This window comes from Anolis sagrei, chromosome Y (assembly GCF_037176765.1).
Source record: "Anolis sagrei isolate rAnoSag1 chromosome Y, rAnoSag1.mat, whole genome shotgun sequence".
In the NCBI taxonomy this organism is placed as follows: Eukaryota; Metazoa; Chordata; class Lepidosauria; order Squamata; family Dactyloidae; genus Anolis; species Anolis sagrei.
The window spans coordinates 81,059,136-81,086,090 of NC_090035.1; the positions used below are offsets into that span (position 1 = coordinate 81,059,136).

The 26,955-nt window shown below is 47.1% G+C and overlaps 1 protein-coding gene across 1 annotated transcript in view; it reads left to right on the forward strand.

Moving 5' to 3' along the window:
• LOC132780742 (tumor necrosis factor alpha-induced protein 2) overlaps positions 1–26,955 on the forward strand; it is a 57,507-nt gene that overhangs the window by 16,297 nt on the left and 14,255 nt on the right. Inside the window, exons 3-9 of the mRNA XM_067462207.1 lie at positions 9,046–9,700; positions 12,755–12,869; positions 13,012–13,122; positions 16,480–16,580; positions 16,689–16,799; positions 19,178–19,313; positions 24,533–24,655. Coding sequence (XP_067318308.1) covers positions 9,046–9,700; positions 12,755–12,869; positions 13,012–13,122; positions 16,480–16,580; positions 16,689–16,799; positions 19,178–19,313; positions 24,533–24,655 — 1,352 coding nt within the window. The remainder of the gene's footprint in view (positions 1–9,045; positions 9,701–12,754; positions 12,870–13,011; positions 13,123–16,479; positions 16,581–16,688; positions 16,800–19,177; positions 19,314–24,532; positions 24,656–26,955) is intronic.

Genomic DNA, 26,955 nt, shown 5'->3' on the forward strand with positions numbered 1-26,955 from the left:
ATTGGCGGCGGATGTCAGGTGGTGCAATACCGGCTAAGCAGTGTAATTTCTCCCGTGGTGTAGGGCACAGACACCCCGTGATAATGCGGCATGTCTCATTCAGAGCCACATCCACTGTTTTAGTGTGGTGAGATGTGTTCCACACTGGGCATGTGTACTCAGCAGCAGAGTAGCACAGCGCAAGGGCAGATGTCTTCACTGTGTCTGGTTGTGATCCCCAGGTTGTGCCAGTCAGCTTTCGTATGATATTGTTTCTCGCACCCACTTTTTGCTTGATGTTCAGGCAGTGCTTCTTGTAGGTCAGAGCACGGTCCAGAGTGACTCCCAGGTATTTGGGTGCGCTGCAATGCTCCAGTGGGATTCCTTCCCAGGTAATAATCCTCAGAGCTCGGGATGCTTGTCTGTTCTTAAGGTGAAAGGCACAAGTCTGTGTTTTAGATGGATTAGGGATCAGCTGGTTTTCCCTGTAATAGGCAGTAAGAGCACCTCTCCACCTTCTCTTCTGAAGGCCAAACATGCCCAGCTCTTTCAGCCGCTCCTCATAGGGCTTGTTCTCCAGACCCTGGATCCTTTGAGTCGCCCTCCTCTGGACGCATTACAGATTTGTCTGGAGAAGGGTATAGCTTTCCCTTTCTCGTATCTCCTCTCAGCCTTCTCTTCTTCAGGCCAAACATGCCCAGCTCTTTCAGCCACTCCTCATAGGGCTTGTTCTCCAGACCCTGGATCCTTAGAGCCGCCCTCCTTCAGGACGCATTGCAGATTTCTCCGGAGAAGGGTTCACCTTTGCCTCCCTCATGTTTCCTCTCAGCCTTCTCTTCTTCAGGCTAAACATGCCCAGCTCTTTCAGCCGCTCCTCATAGGGCTTGTTCTCCAAACCCTGGATTCATTTGAGTCACCCTCCTCTGGATGCATTGCAGATTTTTCTGGAGAAGGGTTTACCTTTGCCTCCCTCATGTCTCCTCTCCATCTTCTCTTCTTCAGGATAAACATGCCCAGCTCTTTAAGCCGCTCCTCATAGGTCTTGTTCTCCAAACCCTGGATTCATTTGAGTCACCCTCCTCTGGACGCATTACAGATTTGTCTGGAGAAGGGTTTACCTTTGCCTCCCTTATGTCTCCTCTCAGCCTTCTCTTCTTCAGGCTAAACATGCCCAGCTCTTTCAGCCGCTCCTCATAGGGCTTGTTCTCCAGACGCTTGATCATTTTAGTCGCAGCAGAAAACAGACTTACTCCCTCCTCCCTGTGACTTCCCCTCACATCTTGATCCATGGCCCTCTTCATGTCTCCTCTCCACCTTCTCTTCTGAAGGCTAAACATGCCCAGCTCTTCAAGCCGCTCCTCATAGGGCTTGTTCTCCAGACCCTGGATCATTGGAGTTGCCCTCCACTGGATGGAGAAGGGTTTCCCTTTGCCTCCCTTTGAGGCTGAGAGAGTGTGACTTCCCCAAGGTCACCTAGGGCTATGTCCGAGCGGAAGATTCGAACCCAGATCTGCGTGAAACCTAATTGCTGGCATCCAGGGTACACGATGAACCGCCTAACGAGCTCGAGCGCGTCATCTCGTGTCTCATATTCGTGAAGTCCTTTCATAATTGGGAGAGACTTGGCCGGAGTCTTCGTCCTCGTTTTCGCCGCTGACCTCTACGGGCCGGCCTGTTTACGCAGGTTTTGCCCGGAGAGAATCTAATGAGCCTTGGCTCGTTACTCTTTAGTATTATTATTTCTCTCTCTCTCTCTCTTAATGTCTTGTTTTGTCCTTGGCGCATTGTTTGAGCCTCCTGATTGCGAGAGGCGATGAAACAAGCGGCCGCGCTGACCTTGCTTGGGGAATGTGCCCAGAGGGAAGGAAAAGCCCTCTTGACAGAGAGCCCGAGCGGCGCACAAAACACAACATCAAGCAGCAAACAAGCAAGAAGCCATTCGACTTGGGTTTGCAAGCCTGGGAAATGCTTTTCCTTCCTTTTTCTGCAAGGAACAATCGGCCAACGATAGCCTCCTCACCCGAGATTAAAGAACTACAACACCCAGTTCTTAAATCAAGCAACGCCCTACACATTGGCCTTGCGATTATTATTCCTGGTTTCATTTATCCTCTTCCAAGAAACATCTCTCATCTCTAGGTGAAAACATGCAAATGTGAGTAGATCAATAGGTACCGCTCTGGCAGGAATGTCACGACACTCCATGCAGTCATGCCAGCCGCATGACCTTGGAGGTGTCTAGGGACAACGCTGGCTCTTTGGCTTAGAAATGGAGATGAGCACCAACCCCAGAGTGGAACACAACTTAATGTCAGGGGAAACCTCTACCTAGCCTATGATTGTTATTGGAATTTAAAACAATTTAAAGACAGCAATATCAACGATCAAAACCCTGTCGAAACAGGTATGTCTTCCATGCCCTGTGGAAAGCTGGTAAGTCCCGCAAGGCATGGACTTCGGGTAGCAGAGTATTCCAGAGCGATGGTGCCACTGCTGTGAAGGCTCTGCGTCTAGTTGCTGTTAGACATAAGGTTTTAAAACTAGGAACTTCCAATAAATCTTGGTTCTCGGAGCGGAGAGATCTCTGGGGTTGGTAGGGGGTGAGGCGGTCCCTCAGGTACATCGGCCCCAGACCATGCAAGGCCTTCAATCATAGAATCATAGAATCATAGAATCAAAGAGTTGGAAGAGACCTCATGGGCCATCCAGTCCAACCCCATTCTGCCAAGAAGCAGGAATATTGCATTCAAATCACCCCTGACAAATGGCCATCCAGCCTCTGCTTAAAAGCTTCCAAAGAAGGAGCCTCCACCACACTCCGGGGCAGAGAGTTCCACTGCTGAACGGCTCTCACAGTCAGGAAGTTCTTCCTAATGTTCAGATGGAATCTCCTCTCTTGTAGTTTGAAGCCATTGTTCCATTGCGTCCTAGTCTCCAAGGAAGCAGAAAACAGGCTTGCTCCCTCCTCCTCCCTGTGGCTTCCTCTCACGTATTTATACATGGCTATCATATCTCCTCTCAGCCTTCTCTTCTTCAGGCTAAACATGCCCAGTTCCCTAAGCCGCTCCTCATAGGGCTTGTTCTCCAGACCATGATCATTTTAGTTGCCCTCCTCTGGACACATTCCAGCTTGTCAATATCTCTCTTGAATTGTGGTGCCCAGAATTGGACACAGTATTCCAGATGTGGTCTAACCAAAGCAGAATAGAGCATGGGGAGCAGGACTTCCCTAGATCTAGACACTATGCTCCTCTTGATGCAGGCCAAAATCCCATTGGCTTTTTTTGCTGCCACATCACATTGTTGGCTCATGTTTAACTTGTTGTCCACGAGGACTCCAAGATCTTTTTCACACGTACTGCTCTCGAGCCAGGCATTGTCCCCCATTCTGTATCTTTGCATTTCATTTTTTCTGCCAAAGTGGAGTATCTTCCATTTGTCACTGTTGAACTTCATTTTGTTAGTTTTGGCCCATCTCTCTAATCTGTCAAGATCGTTTTGAATTCTGCTCCTGTCCTCTGGACTATTGGCTATCCCTCCCAATAGCCAATAGTCCAGAGGACAGGGTGAGTCCCATCCCTTTGAAAGTGATCCGGTGCTCAATGGGTAACCAATGCAGCTGCAGTCAGATTGGGGTGATGTGGCATCTCATTGGAATTCCCGCAAGAAGCCGAGCAGCTGCATTTTGTACCAACTTGAGCTTCCGGATCACCGACAGAGGAAGGCCAATGTAGAGGGCGTTACAGTAGTCCAGTCTTGAGATGACCATAGCCTGGATCACTGTAGCGAGGTCGTACCTGGACAGGGAGGGGGCCAGCCGTCTAGCCTGCCGCAGGTGAAAGAAGGCGGTTCTGCTCACGGCGAAGAGAGACCTGGGCCTCCATCCTCAGCAGAGAGTCCAAAAGGACTCCCAGGCTCTTGACCAATGATGACGGGCATAGCGCCTTGCCATCCAAGGTAGGCAGCTGGATGTCTCCACTGCCCGATTGACCCAGCCATAGGATCTCCGTCTTTGCTGGATTCACCCTCAACCTGCTGGCACGCAGCCATCCAGTCACGGCCTCGAGGCACTGATGGAAGGAATCGGGTACAGAGTCCGGTTGGCCTTCCATCCTCAGCACCAGCTGAGTGTCTTACTTACTTACTTACTTAGGCGATCCCTCGTTGGACGAGTAAGATGGTCTTCCATTATGGATTTCCTTGTGGGTCCGTATGTGGCTGTGGAGCCCTATTCTTGCTCTGCATCTTCTTCCGCAGTGAGGAGGGCATTGGTTTCCAGGTGGAAGGCGGTCCCGGTCAGGGTTGGCTTGACGCGCCTTCCTCCTGGCACGTGTCATCAGCATACTGGTAACACTCCAGCCCAAAACCTCGAACCAGCTGAGCAAGTGGTCGCATAGAGATGTTAAACACCAGAGGGGAGAGAATGGCCCCCTGAGGAACCCCACAAGATAGAGGGGACCTCTCGGAGACCAGGCCTCCCCTCTCCACTTGCTCTCCACGGTTGTGAAGAAAGGAGGGGAGCCAGTTTAAAGCTCTCCCCCTGACTCCAGCAACAGAGAGGCAGTGGGTCCAAAGATGGTGGTCGACTGTGTCCAATACTGCTGTGAGATCCAATAACACAAGCAGCGCCGACCCGCCCTGGTCAAGCTGGCATCGAAAGTGATCCGTGATGGAGACCAGCACAGTCTCTGTCCCGTGCCCTGCACGGAAGCCGGACTGGAAGGGATCTAGTCCGGCTGTGTCGTCTAGGAATTGCTGCAACTGCTCCACTGCTGCCCTCTCCATCACCTTGCCCAGGAACGAGACATTCGAAACTGGGCGATAACTGGAGGGGACCGAACAATCCATGCAAATTCCAGGAATGTATCCCTTGAAGATATTTCAGTAGTACTAAATTGTCACCATAACCTGTGCTGCATCTCACTGTCAAATTACTGCAGTTTGGCACCACTTAAACAGCCATGGCTCAATGCTACAGATCAGTGGTTCTCCACCTTCCTAATGCCGCGACCCCTTAATGCAGTTCCTCATGTTGTGGTGACCCCCAACCACAACATTATTTTCATTGCTACTTCAAAACTGTCATTTTGCTGCTGTTATGAATTGTCATATAAATATCTGATCTGCGGGATGTATTTTCATTCACTGGACCAGATTTGGCCCAAACACCCAATACACCCAAATGTCAATACTGGTGGGGTTGTTTTGTGGGATTGAGTTTGTCATTTTGGAGTTGTAGTTGCTGAGATTTATAGTTCACCTACAATCAAAGAGCATTCTGAACTCCACCAATGAGGGAATTGAACCAAACTTGGCACACAGAACTCCCACGACCAACGGAAAATACTGGGAGGGTTTGGTGGGCATTGACCGTGAGTTTGGGAATTGTAGTTCACCTACATCCAGAGAGCACTGTGGACTATAATGGATCTGGACCAAACTTGGCACAAATACTCAATATGCCTAAATGTGAACATTGACGCAGTTTGGGGGAAATAGACCTTGACATTTAGGAGTTGTTGTTGCTGGGATGTATAGTTCACTTACAATCAAAGAACACTCTGAACCCCACCAATGAGAGAATTGGACCCAACTTCCCAAACAGAACCTCCATGACCAACAGATGGTCTTTGGCAACCCCTCTGATGGTTCTGATGGTCTTTGGCAACCCCTCTGACACCCCCCTTGATCCCCAGGTTGAGAAACACTGATCTATGATGGGATATGTCATTGCAGAGAAGGTGCAATATATTATTACTATTATTATTATTATTATTATTATTATTATTATTATTGACACAAAAACACAGTATGTCACAGTAAACGAGATATATATGCTGGATGATGATGATGATGATGATGATGATGATGATTATTATTATTATTATTATTATTATGTGAAGTCATGAGCCCTCTCTCTCCAAGAGTGCTAGCCATACCAGAATGCACAAAAAAAAGTATAAACTTACCACAATTTCAATACTTGAGTTTACTAAATCTATCAAATATAGCTTTAGTAAACTATAACTCCCACAATTCCATGCCCTTGAGCCATGGCAATTAAAAAAGGGGTATCAAACTGCATTAATTCCACAATGTAGATGCACTCCTAGACTGGCGATAAGACAGGATGTGACCAGATGGCCGAAGAATGCGTATTTTCTTTGATTATCGGATGGCATTTCCTGTCTGCACCGCAAATAAAGGCTTGGGAAGTGACTTGACCCCCGGGTTGGGCATTGGGGCCGGATTCGGTGTCAAATCACTTCCTTAAACCCGGTCCTTTTCCGTCTCTTCTCCCCCAAAATGCCTGAGAGCACCATCCGGGAAGGCTATTTTCCTCCCAGCGAGGAATGTCCCGTGCCTTCCTGGATACAATGTCTCCATCCCTTTTACATATTAACCGTCATGCCTGAGCGCATGCAACGGAGAGGTATGTCGATGGCGGAGGGGCAAGCGATATTCAAGGTGTCCCTTTGAGAGAAGGACATCATGGTTGGTGGAAACAACTCATGGGTTTTGGGGCACGGGAGAGGCCCCATGACTTTGGGAACAAAGGTGCATTGTGCGTTGTTATCGCCGGATGAGAGCGCCAGACATTCCAGCCCAAGGGTTCGGTGTAGGTCGGCCGGATTGAGATAAAGGCAGAACGCAGGCATGTCCCATAACAAAGGTCCGGATGGAGAGGTCCAGAACCCAGTAATTCACGGCCTGAAGGTCGAAGCCAGAGATGGGGCTGAAAAGAGCAAGGTGAAGGGAAGGGCTGGCCAGGAAAAAGGCAAAGGTTATTACTGTGCAACGAGCCAACAACGAGCAAACAGTGCAATGAGCACACTGTAACGAGCAAACTGTGCAACTGTTAGAGACCCTAAATTGGGTCTTCTTAGGTCCACATCACGGGAACACGTAAGGAAGGAGACAGTCCCAAAAAAGATAAAAAAACAAGGTTTATTTTAGTTTCTTCATGAAGAAGACGGACAGCCTGGCAGCATACACAGATGCTACCCTTCAAGTGACTGCCGCCCCTCCTCTTTTTCTGCTGACTTTTATACTCAAGTAATAGGTCATGGAACGTACTCTCTTTCCAGCCCCTCTCCCTTGACTTTTTGAAAGTACCTTCTTGTACCTACAGACTCTGCGCTTAACCACAACCTTTGAACTTAACCACAACACAACTTTTGACCTCTACATGTCACATCTTGTTTCTTAAAAACATTTTCTTCCCTGTTGCTCCTTTTCTTCTGAGAAAGGGTATGTTTCTCTTTTGCTGTTAATTTCATTCAAAGCCCCTTGCTTGGCATTTGCAAATTTCACTTAAAGACCCTTTCACAACGAGCCAATTGTGCAATGAGCAAATCATACGCAGATGAAATAGCTTAGAAACAGGCATGGGCAAACTTTGGCCCTCCAGGTGTTTTGGACTTCAACTCCCAAAATTCCTAGTAGTTCTTCCAAAGAGTGGAGAAAGATGGCAACTGATCATTCTTTGGGCAGGAGTGTGCAATGAGTTGAATGTACAATGAACAAACTGCAACAATCACTGCAATGAACAAACTGTGCAACGAACTCACTTGAGTAAGGTGTGCAATGAGCAAGCTGTGCAGTGAACCAGCTGTGCAATGAGTCAGCTGTGTAATGAGCCCACTGTGCAACAAGCAATCTGTGCAACAAGTTAACTTGAGCAAGTTGTGCAATGAGACCGCTGTGCAATGAGACCGCTGTGTAATGAGCACACTGTGCATTAAGCAATCCGTGAAACAAGTTAACTTGAGGAAGTTGTGCAATGAGACCGCTGTGCAATGAGTCAGTTGTGTAATGAGCCAACTGTGCAATGAGCAATCCGTGCAACAAGTTAACTTGAGCAAGTTGTGCAATGAGTCAGCTGTGTAATGAACCAATTGTGCAATGAGCAATCTGTGCAACAAGTTAACTTGAGCAAGTTGTGCAATGAGACCGCTGTGCAATGAATCAGCTGTGTAATGAGCCAATTCTGTAACAAGCAATCCATGCAACAAGTTAACTTGAGCAAGATGTGCAATGAGTCAGCTGTATAATGAGTCAGTTGTGCAATGAGCAATCTGTACAAGTTAATTTGAGCAAGTTGTGCAATGAGACCGCTGTGCAATGAGTCAGTTGTGTAATGAGCCAACTGTGCAACAAGTTAACTTGAGCAATTGTGCAATGAGTCAGTTGTGTAATGAGCCAACGTGCAATGAGCCAACTGTGCAACAAGCAATTTGTGCAACAAGTTAACTTGAGCAAGTTGTGCAATGAGACCGCTGTGCAATGAGTCAGTTGTGTAATGAGCCAGCTGTGTAATGAGCCAACTGTGCAATGAGAAATCGATGCAACAAGTTAATTTGAGCAAGTTGTGCAATGAGACCGCTGTGCAATGAGTCAGTTGTGTAATGAGCCAACTCTGCAACAAGCAATCTGTGCAACAAGTTAACTTGAGCAATTGTGCAATGAGACCATTGTGCAATGAGTCAGTTGTGTAATGAGCCAACTGTGCCATGAGCCAACTGTGCAACAAGCAATCCATGCAACAAGTTAACTTAAGCAAGCTGTGCAATGAGACTGCTGTGCAACAAACAATCCATGTAACAAGTTAACTTGAGCAAACTGTGCAATGAGCAAGCTGTGCAACAAGCAATCCATGCAACAAGTTAACTTAAGCAAGCTGTGCAATGAGCAAACTGTGCAATGAGTCCGCTGTGCAATGAGCAAGCTGTGCAACAAGCAATCCATGCACCAAGTTAACTTAAGCAAGCTGTGCAATGAGCAAACTTTGCAATGAGTCCGCTGTGCAATGAGCCAACTGTACAACAAACAATCTGTGCAACAAGTTAACTTAAGCAAACTGTGCAATTAGCAAACTTTGCAATTAGCAAACCATACGCAGATGCAATAGGCTAGAACAAGCAGGGGCCAACTTTGGCCCTCCGGATGTTTAGGACCAGCTGTTAGGAATTGTGGGAGTTGAAGTCCAAAACACCTGGGTATTGCACATATTGAAAGACGGCTGAGCGGTGTGTCCCTAAAACGTGTCTTTATTTCTTTTCCCAGTTCTGGAAATCCTGGGCCTGATCCATAAGCGGGACCTGCTGGTGGCCGACGAGCACATCATCGAGCTGGAAGCCGAGTGCGAAGTGGCGGACGCGCATCCGCCGACCGCGGAGGGCGAGAGTAGTAAGGACGACAGCCGGAAGGCCAAGGACGTGTCCTTGCTCTACGAAGCCCTGCTGAAGGAGCTGTGGTCAGTGCTGGCCGAGTCCTTGGCCTCCAAAAGTGCCCAGTCGCCCTTGGAGATGATGGTGCGGGTCATCGACCAGGAGGAAGAGGTGGATCGCAAGTGGACGGAGGCCCGAGCTGGCCGTGGTGGAGGAGGAGGAGGGCGGCCGCGGGCTATGCGCCGGCGCTGGGCAGAAGCGGTGGGCGAGCTGGTCCAGCAGCGGTTGAGCCGGTGCCTGGAAAACCAAGGCCGCCCGGTCGGAGCCCTGGCTGCCCAGATGGACCGCCTGGCCAAGGCCGCCCTGGAGGACCTCTGCACGGTCAAGTTCCACCTCCTGCACGCCTACCCCAAGGACTACCAGGCGTTTGGGGTCTACCTCTGCGGCTACCACCGGGGGCTGGCCCTCCACTTGGCCCAAGCCGTCCAGAAGAGCCTGACCGTCTCCGAGCTCTACTTCGTGCTCGACTGGAACAGCAACATCTACCAAAGGTAAGGTCATCCAACCCGGCCCCTTTGGCCAGGCAAGGTCATCCAGTCCAGCCTTGTTGTAGTTTGGATTCCTGGAGTTGGAATCCAGGAGGTGTAATTTGGACTATGAGTCATGATGTAGAAGGACACCATCTGATCCCTCCCAACAGATGGCCATCCAACCTCTGTTTAGAGACTTCCATGGAATCCTAAAGTTGGAAGAGAAGTCCAAAGGCCATCTAGTCCAACCCCTTTCAGCCAGGCAGGAAGAGACCATTCAATTCCTCCTGAGAGATGGCCATCCAGATTATGTTTGAGTCATAATGCAGAAGGACACCTTCTGATCCCTCCCAACAGATGGCCATCCAACCTCTGTTTAGAGACTTCCATAGAATCCTAAAGTTGGAGGGGACCCCAAAGGCTATCCAGTCCAACCCCTTTCAGCCAGGCAGGAAGAGACCATTCAATCCCTCCTGACAGATCGCCATCCAGACTATGTTTGAGTCATAATGCAGAAGAACACCATCTGATCCCTCCCAACAGATGGCCATCCAGCCTCTGTTTAGAGACTTCCATAGAATCCTAAAGTTGGAGGGGACCCCAAAGGCTATCCAGTCCAACCCCTTTCAGCCAGGCAGGAAGAGACCATTCAATTCCTCCTGACAGATCACCATCCAGACTATGTTTGAGTCATAATGCAGAAGGACACCATCTGATCTCTCCCGACAGATGGCCATCCAGCCTCTGTTTAAAGACTTCCATGGAATTCCAGAGTTGGAAGAGAAGTCCAAAGGCCATCTAGTCCAATCCTTTCAGCCAGGCAGGAAAAGTTAATTTGATTTCCCCTTTCAGCCAGGTAGGAAGAGACCATTCAATTCCTCCTGACAGATGGCCACCCAGACTATGTTTGAGTCATAATGCAGAAGGACACCATCTGATCTCTCCCGACAGATGGCCATCCAACCTCTGTTTAGAGACTTCCATGGAATTCCAGAGTTGGAAGAGAAGTCCAAAGGCCATCCAGTCCAATCCTTTCAGCCAGGCAGGAAGAGACCATTCAATTCCCCCCGACAGATGGCCATCCAGCCTCTGTTTAGAGACTTCCATGGAATTCCAGAGTTGGAAGAGAAGTCCAAAGGCCATCTAGTCCAACCCCTTTCAGCCAGGCAGGAAGAGACCATTCAATTCCTCCTGACAGATCGCCATCCAGACTATGTTTGAGTCATAATGCAGAAGGACACCATCTGATCCCTCCCAACAGATGGCCATCCAACCTCTGTTTAGAGACTTCCATAGAATCCTAAAGTTGGAGGGGACCCCAAAGGCTATCCAGTCCAACCCCTTTCAGCCAGGCAGGAAGAGACCATTCAATTCCCCCCCCCCACAGATGGCCATCCAGACTATGTTCGAGTCATAATGCAGAAGGACACCATCTGATCTCTCCTGACAGATGGCCATCCAGCCTCTGTTTAGAGACTTCCATGGAATTCCAGAGTTGGAAGAGAAGTCCAAAGGCCATCTAGTCCAACCCCTTTCAGCCAGGCAGGAAGAGACCATTCAATTCCTCCTGACAGATGGCCATCCAGACTATGTTTGAGTCATAATGCAGAAGAACACCATCTGATCCCTCGCAACAGATGGCCATCCAGCCTCTGTTTAAAGACTTCCATGGAATTCCAGAGTTGGAAGAGAAGTCCAAAGGCCATCCAGTCCAATCCTTTCAGCCAGGCAGGAAAAGTTAATTTGATTTCCCTTTTCAGCCAGGTAGGAAGAGACCATTCAATTCCCCCCGACAGATGGCCACCCAGACTATGTTCGAGTCATAATGCAGAAGGACACCATCTGATCTCTCCCGACAGATGGCCATCCAGCCTGTGTTTAGAGACTTCCATAGAATTCTAGAGTTGGAAGAGAAGAGACAATTTGATTTCTCCCGACAGATGGTCACCCAACTATGTTTGAGTCATAATGCAGAAGGACACCATCTGATCTCTCCCGACAGATGGTCATCCAACCTCTGTTTAGTGACTTCCTTAGAATCCTAGAGTTGGAGGGGACCCCAAAGGCTACCCAGTCCAACCCCTTTCAGCCAGGCAGGAAGAGACCATTCAATTCCGCGTGGACACCATCTGATCCCTCCCAACAGATGGCCATCCAGCCTCTGTTTAAAGACTTCCATAGAATTCCAGAGTTGGAAGAGAAGTCCAAAGGCCATCCAGTCCAACCCCTTTCAGCCAGGCAGGAAGATACCATTCAGTTCCTCCCGACAGATGGCCACCCACACTATGTTTGAGTCATAATGCAGAAGGACACCATCTAAACTCTCCCAACAGATGGCCTTCGAGTCTCTGTTGAATCATAGAATCCTAAGGTTGGAAGAGACCCAAAGGCCATCCAGTCCAACCCCCTTCTTCCAACCAGGAAGAGACCATCCGATCCCTCCCAACAGATGGCCATCGAGTCTCTGTTAAATCATAGAATCCTAAGATTGGAAGAGACCCCAAAGGCCATCCAGTCCAACCCCCTTCTTCCAGCCAGGAAGAAACAATCCGATCTCTCCCAACAGATGGCCATCTAGTCTCTGTTGAATCATAGAATCCTAAGGTTGGAAGAGACCCGAAGGCCATCCAGTTCAACCCCCTTTCTCCAGCCAGGAAGAAACCATCCAATCCCTCCCTACAGATGGCCATCTAGTCTCTGCTGAATCATAGAATCCTAAGGTTGGAAGAGACTCCAAAGGCCATCCAGTCCAACCCCCTTTTTCCAACCAGGAATAAACCATCCAATCTCTCCCAACAGATGGCCATCTAGTCTCTGTTGAATCACAGAATCCTAAGGTTGGAAGAGACCCTAAAGGCCATCCAGTCCAACCCCTTTCTTCCAGCCAGGAAGAAGCCATCTGATCCCTCCCAACAGATGGCCATCTAGTCTCTGCTGAATCATAGAATCCTAAGGTTGGAAGAGACTCCAAAGGCCATCCAGTCCATCCCAGGTCAGGAACACACCATCCGATCCCTCCCGACAGATGGCCATCCATCCTCTGCTTATCAACTTCTTTGGTTTTGATCCCTGCAGAGAGGTTTTAGGTCGAGCCGAAATCTCGTCGCTCGTGAAGGGCCACGATCTGGGTCCGCTGCTGCCTCCTGAGACCCAGTTTGAATTGGAAGAGGAGTGCATCGCCAAGGTCAAGGTGAGCGCAAAGACCAAGCGTAAGGCTTTGAGCATTTATTGATTCATGTGTACGTTGCATGGAATCGTAAGATAAGGAATTGCTTCCTCTTTGCATTGGGAAAACCCCTAAAGCCCTTGCCCTTGTTCCTGTTTGCACTCAGGACAAGATCATTGACGACATGCACCAAGCGCTGGAGAAGGAAGAAGAGACGTGGGCGCAAGAAAGCGAGGGAGACGGCGTCCAGTTTGGCCTCTCCAGCAAAGTCATCATGGTACGGCCAATGCAATTCTAGGCTGCATCCATTGCCGCAGTGGCGCAATGGATTAAACCTTGTGCCAGTAGGACTGCTGACTGAAAGGTCAATGGTTCGAATCTGGGGAGCGGAGTGAGCTCCCTGTCCGAACGTATCCTCCCCTATGAGCCATCAAGATTACTAAGATCGTCTGGAGGGGCCCTGCTCTCGATCCCACCGGTCTCACAGGCGTGGCTGGTGGGGACGAGAGACAGGGCCTTCTCGGTGGTGGCCCCTCGAGTCTGGAACTCCCTCCCACTGGAGATCAGAACTGCCCCTTCAATCTTAACCTTCAGGAAACAGGTGAAAACCTGGCTTTGGGGATTGGCATTCGACGAATGAGCCATGATCCTGTCATATGGATGGAGGACGACGAATAACGACTTTGATGACGACCGACCACTGTAATCATATGATTGCATTTTTGCCATTTTAATTGTTTCAATGTTTTAATGTTTTAGTGTGATTTAGAAATATGATGTTTTAATGACGGTCTGTAATACTGATGATGGAAACCTCAATGGAGGTGAGAAGACCGGTATACAAAACTACCAAATAATAGAGAGCAGTACGTGTGAAAAAGATCTTGGAGTCCTCGTGGACAACAAGTTAAACATGAGCCAGGAATGTGATGTGGCAGCAAAAAAAGCCAATGGGATTTTGGCCTGCATCAAGAGGAGCCTAGTGTCTAGATCTAGGGAAGTCATGCTCCCCATGCTCTATTCTGCTTTGGTTAGACCACTTTACCTGGAATATTGTGTCCAATTCTGGGCACCACAATTCAAGAGAGATATGGACTCTAAGCTGGAATGTGTCCAGAGGAGGGCGACTAAAATGATCAAGGGTCTGGAGAACAAGCCCTATGAGGAGCGGCTTAAGGAGCTGGGCATGTTTAGCCTGAAGAAGAGAAGGCTGAGAGGAGATGTGATAGCCATGTATAAATATGTGAGAGGAAGCCACAGGGAGGAGGAGGGAGCAAGCTTGTTTTCTGCTTCCCTGGAGACTAGGACGCAATGGAGCCATGGCTTCAAACTACAAGAGAGGAGATTCCATCTGAACATGAGGAAGAACTTCCTGACTGTGAGAGCCGTTCAGCAGTGGAACTCTCTGCCCTGGAGTGTGGTGGAGGCTCCTTCTTTGGAAGCTTTTAAACAGAGGCTGGATGGCCATCTGTCAGGGGTGATTTGAATGCAATATTCCTGCTTCTTGGCAGAATGGGGTTGGACTGGATGGCCCAGGAGGTCTCTTCCAACTCTTTGATTCTATGATTCTATGATTCTAATAACAATAATAGTAATAATAATAATAATAATCTGCCAGCTCCAGCTTCCCATGCGCGGGGACATGAGAGAAACCTCCCACAGGATGGGAAAAACATCCAGGCGTTCCCCCGAGCAATGTCCTTGCAGACGGCCAATTCCCTCACACCAGAAGCGGCTTGCAGTTTCTCAAGTTGCTCCTGACACGAAAAAGAAATCCATCGGATTCTATAGATCGAAGCATAAGGAATGCATAAGGAAGTGAGAGAAGCCAGGAGATTTTTTAATATCAGTATCAATAATACAATCAAGTTGGTACTATTGAGTCTGCAGTATGGTATAGTCTTGAGTTAGGTCACCATTGCACAGAAGGCATTACTTTTCATTCAACCCTCATATTTTCATTCATTGGACCAAATTTGGCACAAATACCTGATATGCCCCAAATTTGAATACTGGTGGGGTGGGGGCTTGATTTTTTTCATTTGGGAGTTGTAGTTGCTGAGGCATGCGAAAGACTGCTCAAACTTCCGTACAGTGGCCCTTATTTCTCATCATGCCAGTAAGGTAATGCTCAAGATCCTGCAAGGAAGACTCCAGCAAGACATGGAGAGAGAGTTGCCAGATGTTCAAGCTGGGTTTAGAAAAGGTAGAGGAACAAGAGACCAGATTGCCAATATCCGCTGGATAATGGAGAAAGGCAGAGAGTTTCAGAAAAACATCTACTTCTGCTTCATTGACTCTTCTAAAGCCTTTGACTGTGTGGATCATAATAGATTGTGGCAAGTTCTTAGTGGGATGGGCATCCCAAGCCCCCTTCCCTCTCTCCTGAGGAATCTGTACAAGGACCAAGGAGCAACAGTCAGAACTGACCACGGAACAGGAGACGGGTTCCAGATTGGGAAAGGCGTCCGGCAAGGCTGCATCCTCTCACCCAACCTTTTCAACGTGTATGCAGAACACATCATGCGAGGATGTGCGGGGCTTGAGGAATGCAGAGCTGGGGTGAAAATGGCTGGAAGAAACATTCACAACCTCAGATATGCAGATGACACCACTCTGATGGCCGAAAGCGAGGAGGAGCTGAGGAGCCTTCTAATCAAGGTGAAAGAAGAAAGCGCAAAAGCCGGGTTGCAGCTAAACATAAAAAAAAACAAGATTATGGCAACAAGAATGATTGACAACTGGAAAATAGAGGGAGAAACCGTGGAGGCCGTGACAGACTTTGTATTTCTAGGTGCAAAGATTACTGCAGATGCAGACTGTGGCCAGGAAATCAGAAGACGCTTACTTCTTGGGAGGAGAGCAATGTCCAGTCTCGATAAAACAGTAAAGAGTAGAGACATCAGACTGGCAACCAAGATCCATTGCCTAGTCCAAGCCATGGTCTTCCCTGTAGTCACCTACGGATGTGAGAGATGGACCTTAGGGAAGGTCGAGCGAAGGGAGAGAGATGCTTTTGAGCTGTGGTGTTGGAGGAAAGTGCTGAGAGTGCCTTGGACTGCGAGAAGATCCAACCAGTCCATCCTCCAGGAAATAAAGCCCGACTGCTCACTGGAGGGAAAGATACTAGAGACAAAGTGGAAGTCCTTTGGCCACACCATGAGGAGACAGGAAAGCCTAGAGAAGACAATTATGCTGGGGAAAGTGGAAGGCAAAAGGAAGAGGGGCCGACCAAGGGCAAGATGGATGGACGGCATCCTTGAAGTGACTGGACTGACCTTGAGGGAGCTGGGGGTGGTAACGGCCAACAGGGAGCTCTGGCGTAGGCTGGTCCATGAGGTCACGAAGAGTCGGAGACGACTGAACGAATGAACAACAATTATTATTAATCATCATCATCATCATAATTCACTAAGAATCTACTTTATTATTATTAATATTAATATTAATATTAATATTATTATCATCATCTGGATTTAACCAGTCCCCATTGGGACCAGTCTATTGAGAAGCTCTATTGCTGTTGTTGTTCCAACATCAACCAATCTTCATGAGTTCCAGTTCACTGAGAGTTTATCATCATCATCATCATCATCATCATCATCATCCTTCTTCTTCTTCTCCCACTTTGCAGGTCTTAAAGGCTCATGCGGACAAAGCCCCCCAAATCACAGAGGATTTTGGCAGAAGGATGGCACATTGTTGCCTGAGCAGCCTGGCTGAGTTCTTGCAAAGGTAAGAAAGCCCTGGTTTTGACCTGCCAGGGGAACCTATCAATGGGTGCGTCTACACTCTGCAATGAATGCGGTTTGATACCTGGTTTGCCTCTTTTTCTTGCCCCAGTTTCCAAAGGAAGGTGGAGATTTTCCACGAGCGGCAAGTGGAGAGCGCCCTGACACCCGACTGCTACATCAGCCGGACCATCATGCTGGTCAACTGCTGCCCGGCCTTCAGGTGAGCGTCCATCAGGTAGCCCATAGCAATGCAGGACTTCTATGGAATTCTGGGAATTGTAGTTTTGCAAGGCTTCCAGCCTTCTCTGCCCAAAACTACAACTCCCAGGATACCATCTGCGCCAGGACAGTTAAAGCAGTGCCAAATGTACATTCATTGGACCCAAAGTGAACAATTACAACACAGATTCGTTGTGTTTCAAGGAGACCCATTGAAAGCGGAGATCTATGGACACATTGACACTGTAGAACTAATGCCGTTCGGTACCACTTTAACAAGGCTGTGGAATCCTGGGAGTTGTAGTTCAGATTCCGGGAGGTGTCGTTTGGATTCCAGGAGTTGTCATTTAGATTCTAAAAGATGTAGTTTGGATTCTGGGAGTTGTTATTTCGATTCCGGAAATTGTCGTTTGGATTCCAGGAGTTGTAGTTTGGATTTTGGGAGTTGTAGCATGGATTCTGGGAGTTGTCGTTTCTATTCCAGAAACTGTTGTTTGGATTCCGGGAGTTGTCATTTGGATTCTAGGAGGTGTAGTTTGGATTCTGGGAGTTGTCATTTGTATTCCAAGAGTTGTCATTTGGATTCCAGGAGTTGTTGTTTGGATAGTGGGAGTTGTCATTTGGATTCTGGGAGTTGTAGTTCAGTTTCTGGGAGTTATAGTTTGGATTCTGGGAGTTGTCATTTGGATTCTGGGAATTGTAATTTGGATTTCGGGAATTGTAATTTGGATTCTGGTTATTGTAGTTTGGATTCTGGGAGTTGTAGCTTAGTTTCTGGGAGTTATGGTTTAGATTCCAGGAGTTGTTGTTTGACTTACAGGGACGTATTGTTTGGATTCTGGGAGTTGTCATTTGGATTCCAGGAGTTGTAGTTTGGTTTCTTAGAGTTGTACTTTGGATTCCAGGAAGGTATAGTTTGGATTCCAGGAATTGTCGTTTGGATTCCGGGAATTGTAATTTGGATTCTGGGTATTGCAGTTTGGATTCCGGGAGTTGTAGCTTGGTTTCTGGGAGTTATAGTTTAGATTCCAAGAGTTGTTGTTTGACTTCCAGGGAGGTATTGTTTGGATTCTGGGAGTTGTCGTTTGGATAATGGGAGTTGTCATTTGGATTCCAGGACTTGTAGTGTGGTTTCTGGGAGTTATAGTTTGGATTCTGGGAGTTGTCATTTGGATTCCAGGAGTTGTACTTTCCATTCCGAGAGTTGTAGTTTGGATTTTGAGAATTGTACTTTGGATTCCAGGGAGGTATAGTTTGGATTCCGGGAATTGTCGTTTGGATTCCGGGAATTGTAATTTGGATTCTGGGTATTGTCGTTTGGATTCTGGGAGTTGTAGCTTAGTTTCTGGAAGTTATAGTTTGGATTCCAGGAGTTGTTGTTTGACTTCCAGAGAGGTATTGTTTGGATTCTGGGAGTTGTCGTTTGGATAATGGGAGTTGTTATTTGGATTCCAGGAGTTGTCATTTGGATTCCAGGAGTTGTAGTTTGGTTTCTGGGAGTTATAGTTTGGATTCCAGGGAGGTATAGTTTGGATTCTGGGAATTGTTTGGATTCTAGGAATTGTAATTTGGATTCTGGTTATTGTAGTTTGGATTCTGGGAGTTGTAACTTAGTTTCTGGGAGTTATAGTTTAGATTCCAGGAGTTGTTGTTTGACTTCCAGGGAGGTATTGTTTGGATTCTAGGAGTTATCATTTGAATAATGGGAGTTGTTATTTGGATTCCAGGAGTTGTAGTTTGGTTTCTGGGAATTATAGTTTGGATTCTGCAAGTTGTCTTTTGGATTCTGGGAGTTGTTGTTTGGATTTCGGGAGTTGTACTTTGGATTCCAGGGAGGTATAGTTTGGATTCTGGGAATTGTCGTTTGGATTCTAGGAATTGTAATTTGGATTCTGGGTATTGTAGTTTGGATTCTGGGAGTTGTAGCTTGGTTTCTGGAAGTTATAGTTTGGATTCCAGGAATTGTTGTTTGACTTCCAGGGAGGTATTGTTTGGATTCTGGGAGTTGTGGTTTGGATTCCAGGAATCGTAGTTTGGATTCTGGGTATTGTTGTTTGGATTCCTGAAATTGTAGTTTGGATTCTGAGAATTGTTGTCTGGATTCTGGGTATAGTAGTTTGGATTCTGGGAGGTGTAGTTTGTATTCTGGGAGTTGTAATATGGACTATTAGTCATCAGACTTACTAAAGTCTGTCATAAAGGGTCTTTGGGTGCATCTATATTGTAGAATTAACACAATTTGGCCCCACCTGAACTGCAAAGGCTCAATGCTATGGGATGCTGGGATTTGAAGGTTTTGCAAAACTACAACTCCCAGGATATTCTGACATTTGCTATCCCTTTGCCTGTGATCCTATTGACAAGTGTGTCTCCATTTAGGGACTATGCTGACCGCTTGGCAAGGGTCAGCGGTCCAGAGAGCGAAGCCGGACAGCGCCAGGCCAACGCCGCCCTGGACAGAGTGACCCGGCTCTGCAACCGAGTGCTGGCCACTCACCTCTTTCAAGAACTCAAGGTAATGGGTCTGGAGATGCCCAGTTGCTGGGATTTATAGTTCACTTACAATCAAAGAGCATTCTGAACCCCACCAATAATAGAATTGTACCAAACTTGGCACACAGTTCTCCCATGACCAACAGATAACAATGGAAGGGTTTGGTGGGCAGTGTCCTTTGGTTTGGGAGTTGTAGTTCACCTACATCCAGAGATCACTGTGGACTCAAACAATGATGGATCTGGACCAAACTCTACACAAATACTCAATGTACCCAAATGTGAACACTGGTGGAGTTTGGGGGAAATAGAATCATGACATTCGGGAGTTGTAGTTGCTGGGATTTATAGTTCACCTACAATCACAGAGCATTCTGAATCTCACCAACGATGGATTTGAACCAAACTTGGCTCACAGTTCTCCCATGACCAACAGAAAATACTGGAACGGTTTGGTGGGCAGTGTCCTTTGGTTTGGGAGGTGTAGTTCACCTACATCCAGAGATCACTGTGGACTCAAACAATGATAGAATTGGACCAAATTTGGGACGAATACTCAATATTGCCAAATGTGAACCCTGGTGGAGTTTGGAGAAAATAGAATCATGACATTCGGGAGTTGTAGTTGCTGGGATTTATAGTTCACCTACAATCACAGAGCATTCTGGATCTCACCAACGATGGAATTGGGCCAAACCTCCCACACAGAACCCCCATGTGTGCCATAGCAATGCCGGGCAGGGGACGGCTAGTCTATATAAATAAAAATGTAGTGTTCATTTGTGGGATTAACGTAACTCAAAAACCACTGGAGAAATGGACACCAAATTTGGACACAAGACACCTCTCAGGCCAACGACTGACCATCACTCATAAAAACATTGAAAAACTCTATCAATGATAGAATTGAACTGAACTTGGCACACAGTTCTCCCATGATCAACAGAAAATACTGGAAGGGTTTGGTGGGCAGTGTCCTTTGGTTTGGGAGTTGTAGTTCACCTACATCCAGAGATCACTGTGGACTCAAACAATGATGGATGTGGACCAAACTCTACGCAAATACTCAATATGTTCAAATGTGAACACTGGTAGAGTTTGGGGAAAATAGAATCATGACATTTGGGAGTTGTAGTTGCTGGGATTTATAGTTCACCTACAATCACAGATTTATAGTTCACCTACAATCACAGACTCCAGCAAAGGGTCACCGCCTTGTTGTGGCGCTGGAGCTGTCATGAGCGAAACCGTGAAGGGCCACCCAAGACGGGACGGTTGTGGCAGAGAGGTCAGACCAAGCGTGATCCCTGGGGAAGGCAACGGCAAACCACCCCAGTATCCTTGCCAAGAAAACTGAATGGACCAGTACAACCAGAGATATGTCGGTATGCCATTGGAAGATGGGACTCCCAGGTCGGAAGATGGCCAAAATGCTACTGGGGAGGAGCAGAGGATAAGTTCAACTAGCCCCAGATGTGATGACGCAGCTAGCTCAAAGCCGAAAGGAAGGCTAGCGGCCGACGGTACTGGAGGCGAACGACGAATCCGATGCTCTAAAGATCAACACACCATAGGAACCTGGAATGTAAGATCTATGAGCCAGGGCAAATTGGATGTTGTTATTGGTGAGATGTCAAGACTAAAGATAGACATTCTGGGGGTCAGCGAACTGAAATGGACTGGAATGGGCCACTTCACATCAGATGACCACCAGATCTACTACTGCGGACAAGAGGAACATAGAAGAAATGGAGTAGCCTTCATAACTAATAAGAAATTCGCTAAAGCAGTGCTTGGATACAACCCAAAAAATGACAGAATGATCTCAATTCGAGTGCAAGGAAAGCCTTTCAACATCACAGTGATCCAAATATACGCCCCAACCACAGCTGCTGAAGAAGCAGAAGTAGATCAGTTCTATGAGGATCTGCAGGACCTACTGGATAATACACCAAAAAGAGACATTATTTTCATTACAGGAGACTGGAATGCCAAGGTGGGAAGTCAAATGACAACTGGGATCACAGGCAAGCATGGTCTGGGAGAACAAAATGAAGCGGGACGCAGGCTGATAGAATTCTGCCAGGAAAACTCGCTGTGTATAACAAACACTCTCTTCCAACAACCTAAAAGACGGCTTTACACATGGACCTCTCCAGACGGTCAACACCGAAATCAGATTGACTACATCCTTTGCAGCCAAAGGTGGCGGACATCCATCCAGTCGGTGAAAACAAGACCTGGGGCTGACTGTAGCTCAGATCACGAACTTCTTATTGCCCAATTTAGAATAAAACTAAAGAGATCAGGGAAAATACACAGACCAGTTAGATATGATCTCACTAACATTCCTAGCGAATATACAGTGGAAGTGAAGAACAGATTTGAAGGACTAGATTTAGTAAACAGAGTCCCAGAAGAACTATGGACAGAAGTCCGAGACATTGTTCAGGAGGCGGCAACAAAGTACGTCCCAAAGAAAAAGAAAACCAAGAAGGCAAAATGGTTGTCTGCTGAGACACTGGAAGTAGCCCAAGAAAGGAGGAAAGCAAAAGGAAACAGGGATAGTAAGGGGAGATATGCCCAGTTAAATGTGCAATTCCAGAGGTTAGCCAGAAGAGATAAGGAACTATTTTTAAACAAGCAATGCATGGAAGTGGAAGAAGACAACAGGATAGGAAGGACAAGAGACCTCTTCCAGAAAATTAGAAACATTGGAGGTAAATTTCAGGCAAAAATTGGGATGATAAGAAACAAAGATGGCAGGGACCTAACAGAAGCTGAAGAGATCAAGAGAAGGTGGCGAGACTATACAGAAGATCTGTATAGGAAGGATAACAATATCGAGGATAGCTTTGACGGTGTGGTGAATGAATTAGAACCAGACATCCTGAGGAGTGAGGTTGAATGGGCCTTAAGAAGCATTGCTAACAACAAGGCAGCAGGAGACGACGGGATCCCAGCTGAACTGTTTAAAATCTTAAAAGATGATGCTGTCAAGGTGATGCATGCCATATGCCAGCAAATATGGAAAACACAAGAATGGCCATCAGACTGGAAAAAAACAACTTACATCCCCATACCAAAAAAGGGAAATGCGAAAGACTGCTCCAACTTCCGTACAGTGGCCCTTATTTCTCATGCCAGTAAGGTAATGCTCAAGATCCTGCAAGGAAGACTCCAGCAATACATGGAGCGAGAGTTGCCAGATGTTCAAGCTGGGTTTAGAAAAGGCAGAGGAACGAGAGACCAGATTGCCAATGTCCGCTGGATAATGGAGGAAGGCAGGGAGTTTCAGAAAAACATCTACTTCTGCTTCATTGACTATTCTAAAGCCTTTGACTGTGTGGATCATCATAAATTGTGGCAAGTTCTTGGTGGGATGGGCATCCCAAGCCACCTTGTCTCTCTCCTGAGGAATCTGTACAAGGACCAAGTCGCAACAGTCAGAACTGACCACGGAACAACAGACTGGTTCAAGATTGGGAAAGGCGTCCGGCAAGGCTGCATCCTCTCACCCAACCTTTTTAACGTGTATGCAGAACACATCATGCGAGGATGTGCGGGGCTGGATGAATGCAAAGCTGGGGTGGAAATGGATGGAAGAAACATTAACAACCTCAGATATGCAGATGACACCACTCTGATGGCCGAAAGCGAGGAGGAGCTGAGGAGCCTTCTCATCAAGGTGGAAGAAGAAAGCGCAAATGCCGGGTTGCAGCTAAACGTCAAAAAAACCAAGATTATGGCAACAAGAATGATTGACAACTGGAAAATAGAGGGAGAAAACGTGGAGGCCGTGACAGACTTTGTATTTCTAGGCGCAAAGATTACTGCAGATGCAGACTGTGGCCAGGAAATCAGAAGACGCTTCCTTCTTGGGAGGAGAGCAATGTCCAGTCTCGATAAAATAGTAAAGAGCAGAGACATCAGACTGGCAACAAAGATCCGCCTAGTCCAAGCCATGGTATTCCCTGTAGTCACCTACGGATGTGAGAGCTGGACCTTAGGGAAGGCTGAGCGAAGGAAGAGAGATGCTTTTGAGCTGTGGTGCTGGAGGAAAGTGCTGAGAGTACCTTGGACTGCAAGAAGATCCAACCAGTCCATCCTCCAGGAAATAAAGCCTGGCTGCTCACTGGAAGGAAGGATACTAGAGACAAAGTTGAAGTACTTTGGCCACATCATGAGGAGACAGCAAAGCCTAGAGAAGACAATTATGCTGGGGAAAGTGGAAGGCAAAAGGAAGAGGGGCCAACCTAGGGCAAGATGGATGGATGGCATCCTTGAAGTGACTGGACTGACCTTGAAGGAGCTGGGGGTGGTGACGGCCGACAGGGAGCTCTGGCGTGGGCTGGTCCACGAGGTCACGAAGAGTCGGAGACGACTGAACGAATGAACAACAACAACAACAATCACAGAGCATTCTGAACTCCATCAACAATAGAATTGAACCGAACTTGGCACACAGAACTTCCACAACTGACAGAAAATACTGGAAGGGTTTGGTGGTCATTGACCTTGAGTTTGGGAGTTGTAGTTCACTGTGCACTGTGGACTCAAGCAATGATGGATCTGGACCAACCTTGGCAGGAATTCTCAATATGCCCAAATGTGAACACTGGTGGAGTTTGGGGAAACAGGCATTTGGGAGTTATAGTTGCTGGGATTTATAGTTCACCTTCAATCAAAGAGCTTCTGAACTCCACCAACGATGGAATTAAACCAGACTTGGCACACAGAACTCCCTTGACCAAGAGAAAACACTGGAAGCATTTGGTAGGCAATGACGTTGAGTTTGAGAGTTGTAGTTCACCTACCTTCAGACTCAAACAATGATGGATCTGGACCAAACTTGGCAGGAATACTCAATATTCCCAAAAGTGAACACTGGTGGAGTTTGGGGAAAATAGACATTTGGAGTTGTAGTTGCTGGGATTTATAGTTCACCTACAATCAAACCCCTATGACCAACAGAAAATACTGTGTTTTCTGATGGTTTTTGGTGACCCCTCTGACACCCGTCGCAGCCCCTCCAAGGGTCTTGACCCCCAGGTTGAGAAACACTGGATTAGATGGAGATAAATAAGGAAATAGATCAATCAGGAGGACTGCTGGGAGGTAGATAGATGGATCAGGAGAACTCTGGGAGTTGCAGTCCAGGGAATAGGTAGAGCTTTTGACGCAGCATCTGTCGCCTTCTCGTGCTTCTCATTCCCGCGTCTTTTTTGTTTTGTTTCCTAGCCTTACTTCCACAAACTGATGAAGAGGAAGTGGCTCAACAACTCGGAGGCTTTTCCGACCATCATGGCGCTCCTCCGGGAACATGCCCAGAAGCTGAGCAAGATGAAGCTGGAGCCCTACCAGGTATGATGCGCCAAGGAAGGCATTTCCTTGCGTGCCCTTTAGATGATATTGATTTATTTATTCCATACTTCACACTTTAACAACACAACCGTTCAATGGTAAGGCTTCCTGCCAAAATGGAACTGTAGAGGAGAGTCTACTGAACAAGCCAGTACCTGCCGCATACGTTGCTTAAGTTGCATTGACCGACCGTCTGCACAGGGTTCCATACTTTGCACTTTAACAACACAACAATTCAATGCTAAGGCTTCCTACCAAAATGGAACTGTAGAGGAGAGTCTACTGAACAAGCCAGTACCTGCCGCATATGCTGCTTAAGTTGCATTGACCGACCGTCTGCACAGGGTTCCATACTTTGCACTTTAACAACACAACAATTCAATGCTAAGGCTTCCTGCCAAAATGGAACTGTAGAGGAGAGTCTACTGAACAAGCCAGTACCTGCCGCATACGTTGCTTCAGTCGCATTGACCGACCGTCTGCACAGGGTTCCATACTTTGCACTTTAACAACACAACAATTCAATGCTAAGGCTTCCTGCCAAAATGGAACTGTAGAGGAGAGTCTACTGAACAAGCCAGTACCTGCCGCATACGTTGCTTCAGTCGCATTGACCGACCGTCTGCACAGGGTTCCATACTTTGCACTTTAACAACACAACAATTCAATGCTAAGGCTTCCTACCAAAATGGAACTGTAGAGGAGAGTCTACTGAACAAGCCAGTACCTGCCGCATATGCTGCTTAAGTTGCATTGACCGACCGTCTGCACAGGATTCCATACTTTGCACTTTAACAACACAACAATTCAATGCTAAGGCTTCCTACCAAAATGGAACTGTAGAGGAGAGTCTACTGAACAAGCCAGTACCTGCCGCATATGCTGCTTAAGTTGCATTGACCGACCGTCTGCACAGGGTTCCATACTTTGCACTTTAACAACACAACAATTCAATGCTAAGGCTTCCTGCCAAAATGGAACTGTAGAGGAGAGTCTACTGAACAAGCCAGTACCTGCCGCATACGTTGCTTCAGTCGCATTGACCGACCGTCTGCACAGGGTTCCATACTTTGCACTTTAACAACACAACAATTCAATGCTAGGGCTTCCTGCCAAAATGGAACATTCAAGATTTAAAATTCTAAAATATCACGAGTTTAAAATCACAATCCAAGATCAATCCATTGCCGATTGCATCGGTCAATCACAATCAAATCACTGTATCTACGAAGGTTGAATGAAAAGTTATGCCTCCACCTTCGTAACTTCTCAACAGATGGCAGTACTGGTATGAGGTGGGTACTGGCTTGTTCAGTAGACTCTCCTCTACAGTTCCATTTTGGCAGGAAGCCTTGGCATTGAGTTGTTGTGTTGTTAAAGTGCAAAGTATGGAACCGTGCACAGATGGTCGGTCAATGTGACTGAAGCAACGTATGTGGCAGGTACTGGCTTGTTCAGTAGACTCTCCTCTGCAGTTCCATTTTGGCAAGAAGTCTTAGCATTGAATTGTTGTGTCATTAAAGTGCAAAGTATGGAACCCTGCGCAGACGCTTGGTCAATGTGACTTAAGCAACGTATGCGGCAGGTACTGGCTTGTTCAGTAGACTCTCCTCTACAGTTCCGTTTTGGGGGGAAGCCCTAGCATTGAATTGTTGTGTTGTTAAAGTGCAAAGTATGGAACCCTGTGCAGATGGTCAGTCAATGCGACTTAAGCAACGTACGCAGCAGGCACTGACTTCTTCAGTAGACTCTCCTCTACAGTTCCGTTTTGGGGGGAAGCCTTAGCATTGAATTGTTGTGTTGTTAAAGTGCAAAGTATGGAACCCTGCACAGACTGTTGGTCAATACAACTTAAGCAACGTATGCAGCAGGTGCTGTCGACTTCTTCCGCAATGGTTTCAGAAAACTTGTTTATCGTTGGCAGAAATGTATCCAATTGTCTGGTGATTGTGTGGAAGAGTGAATAGTGGTAGTTAAAGAGCACATTCTAAGGATTATTTGTGCGTTCGATTTATTAAAATATTCCCATCCAAACCCAAGTAGCGAAGCTGGAGGCATTACTTTTCATTCAACCCTCGTAGTTTCATTCACTGGACCAAATTTGGCACAAATACCTGATATGACCCAAATGTGAACACTGGTAGAGTTTGGGGAAAATAGAATCTTGACATTCTGGAATTGTAGTTGCTGGGATTTATAGTTCACCTACAATCAAAGAGAATTCTGAACCCCACTAATGAGCGACTTGGGCACATTCCAAGGATTATTTATATGTTTGATTTATTAAAATATTCCCATCC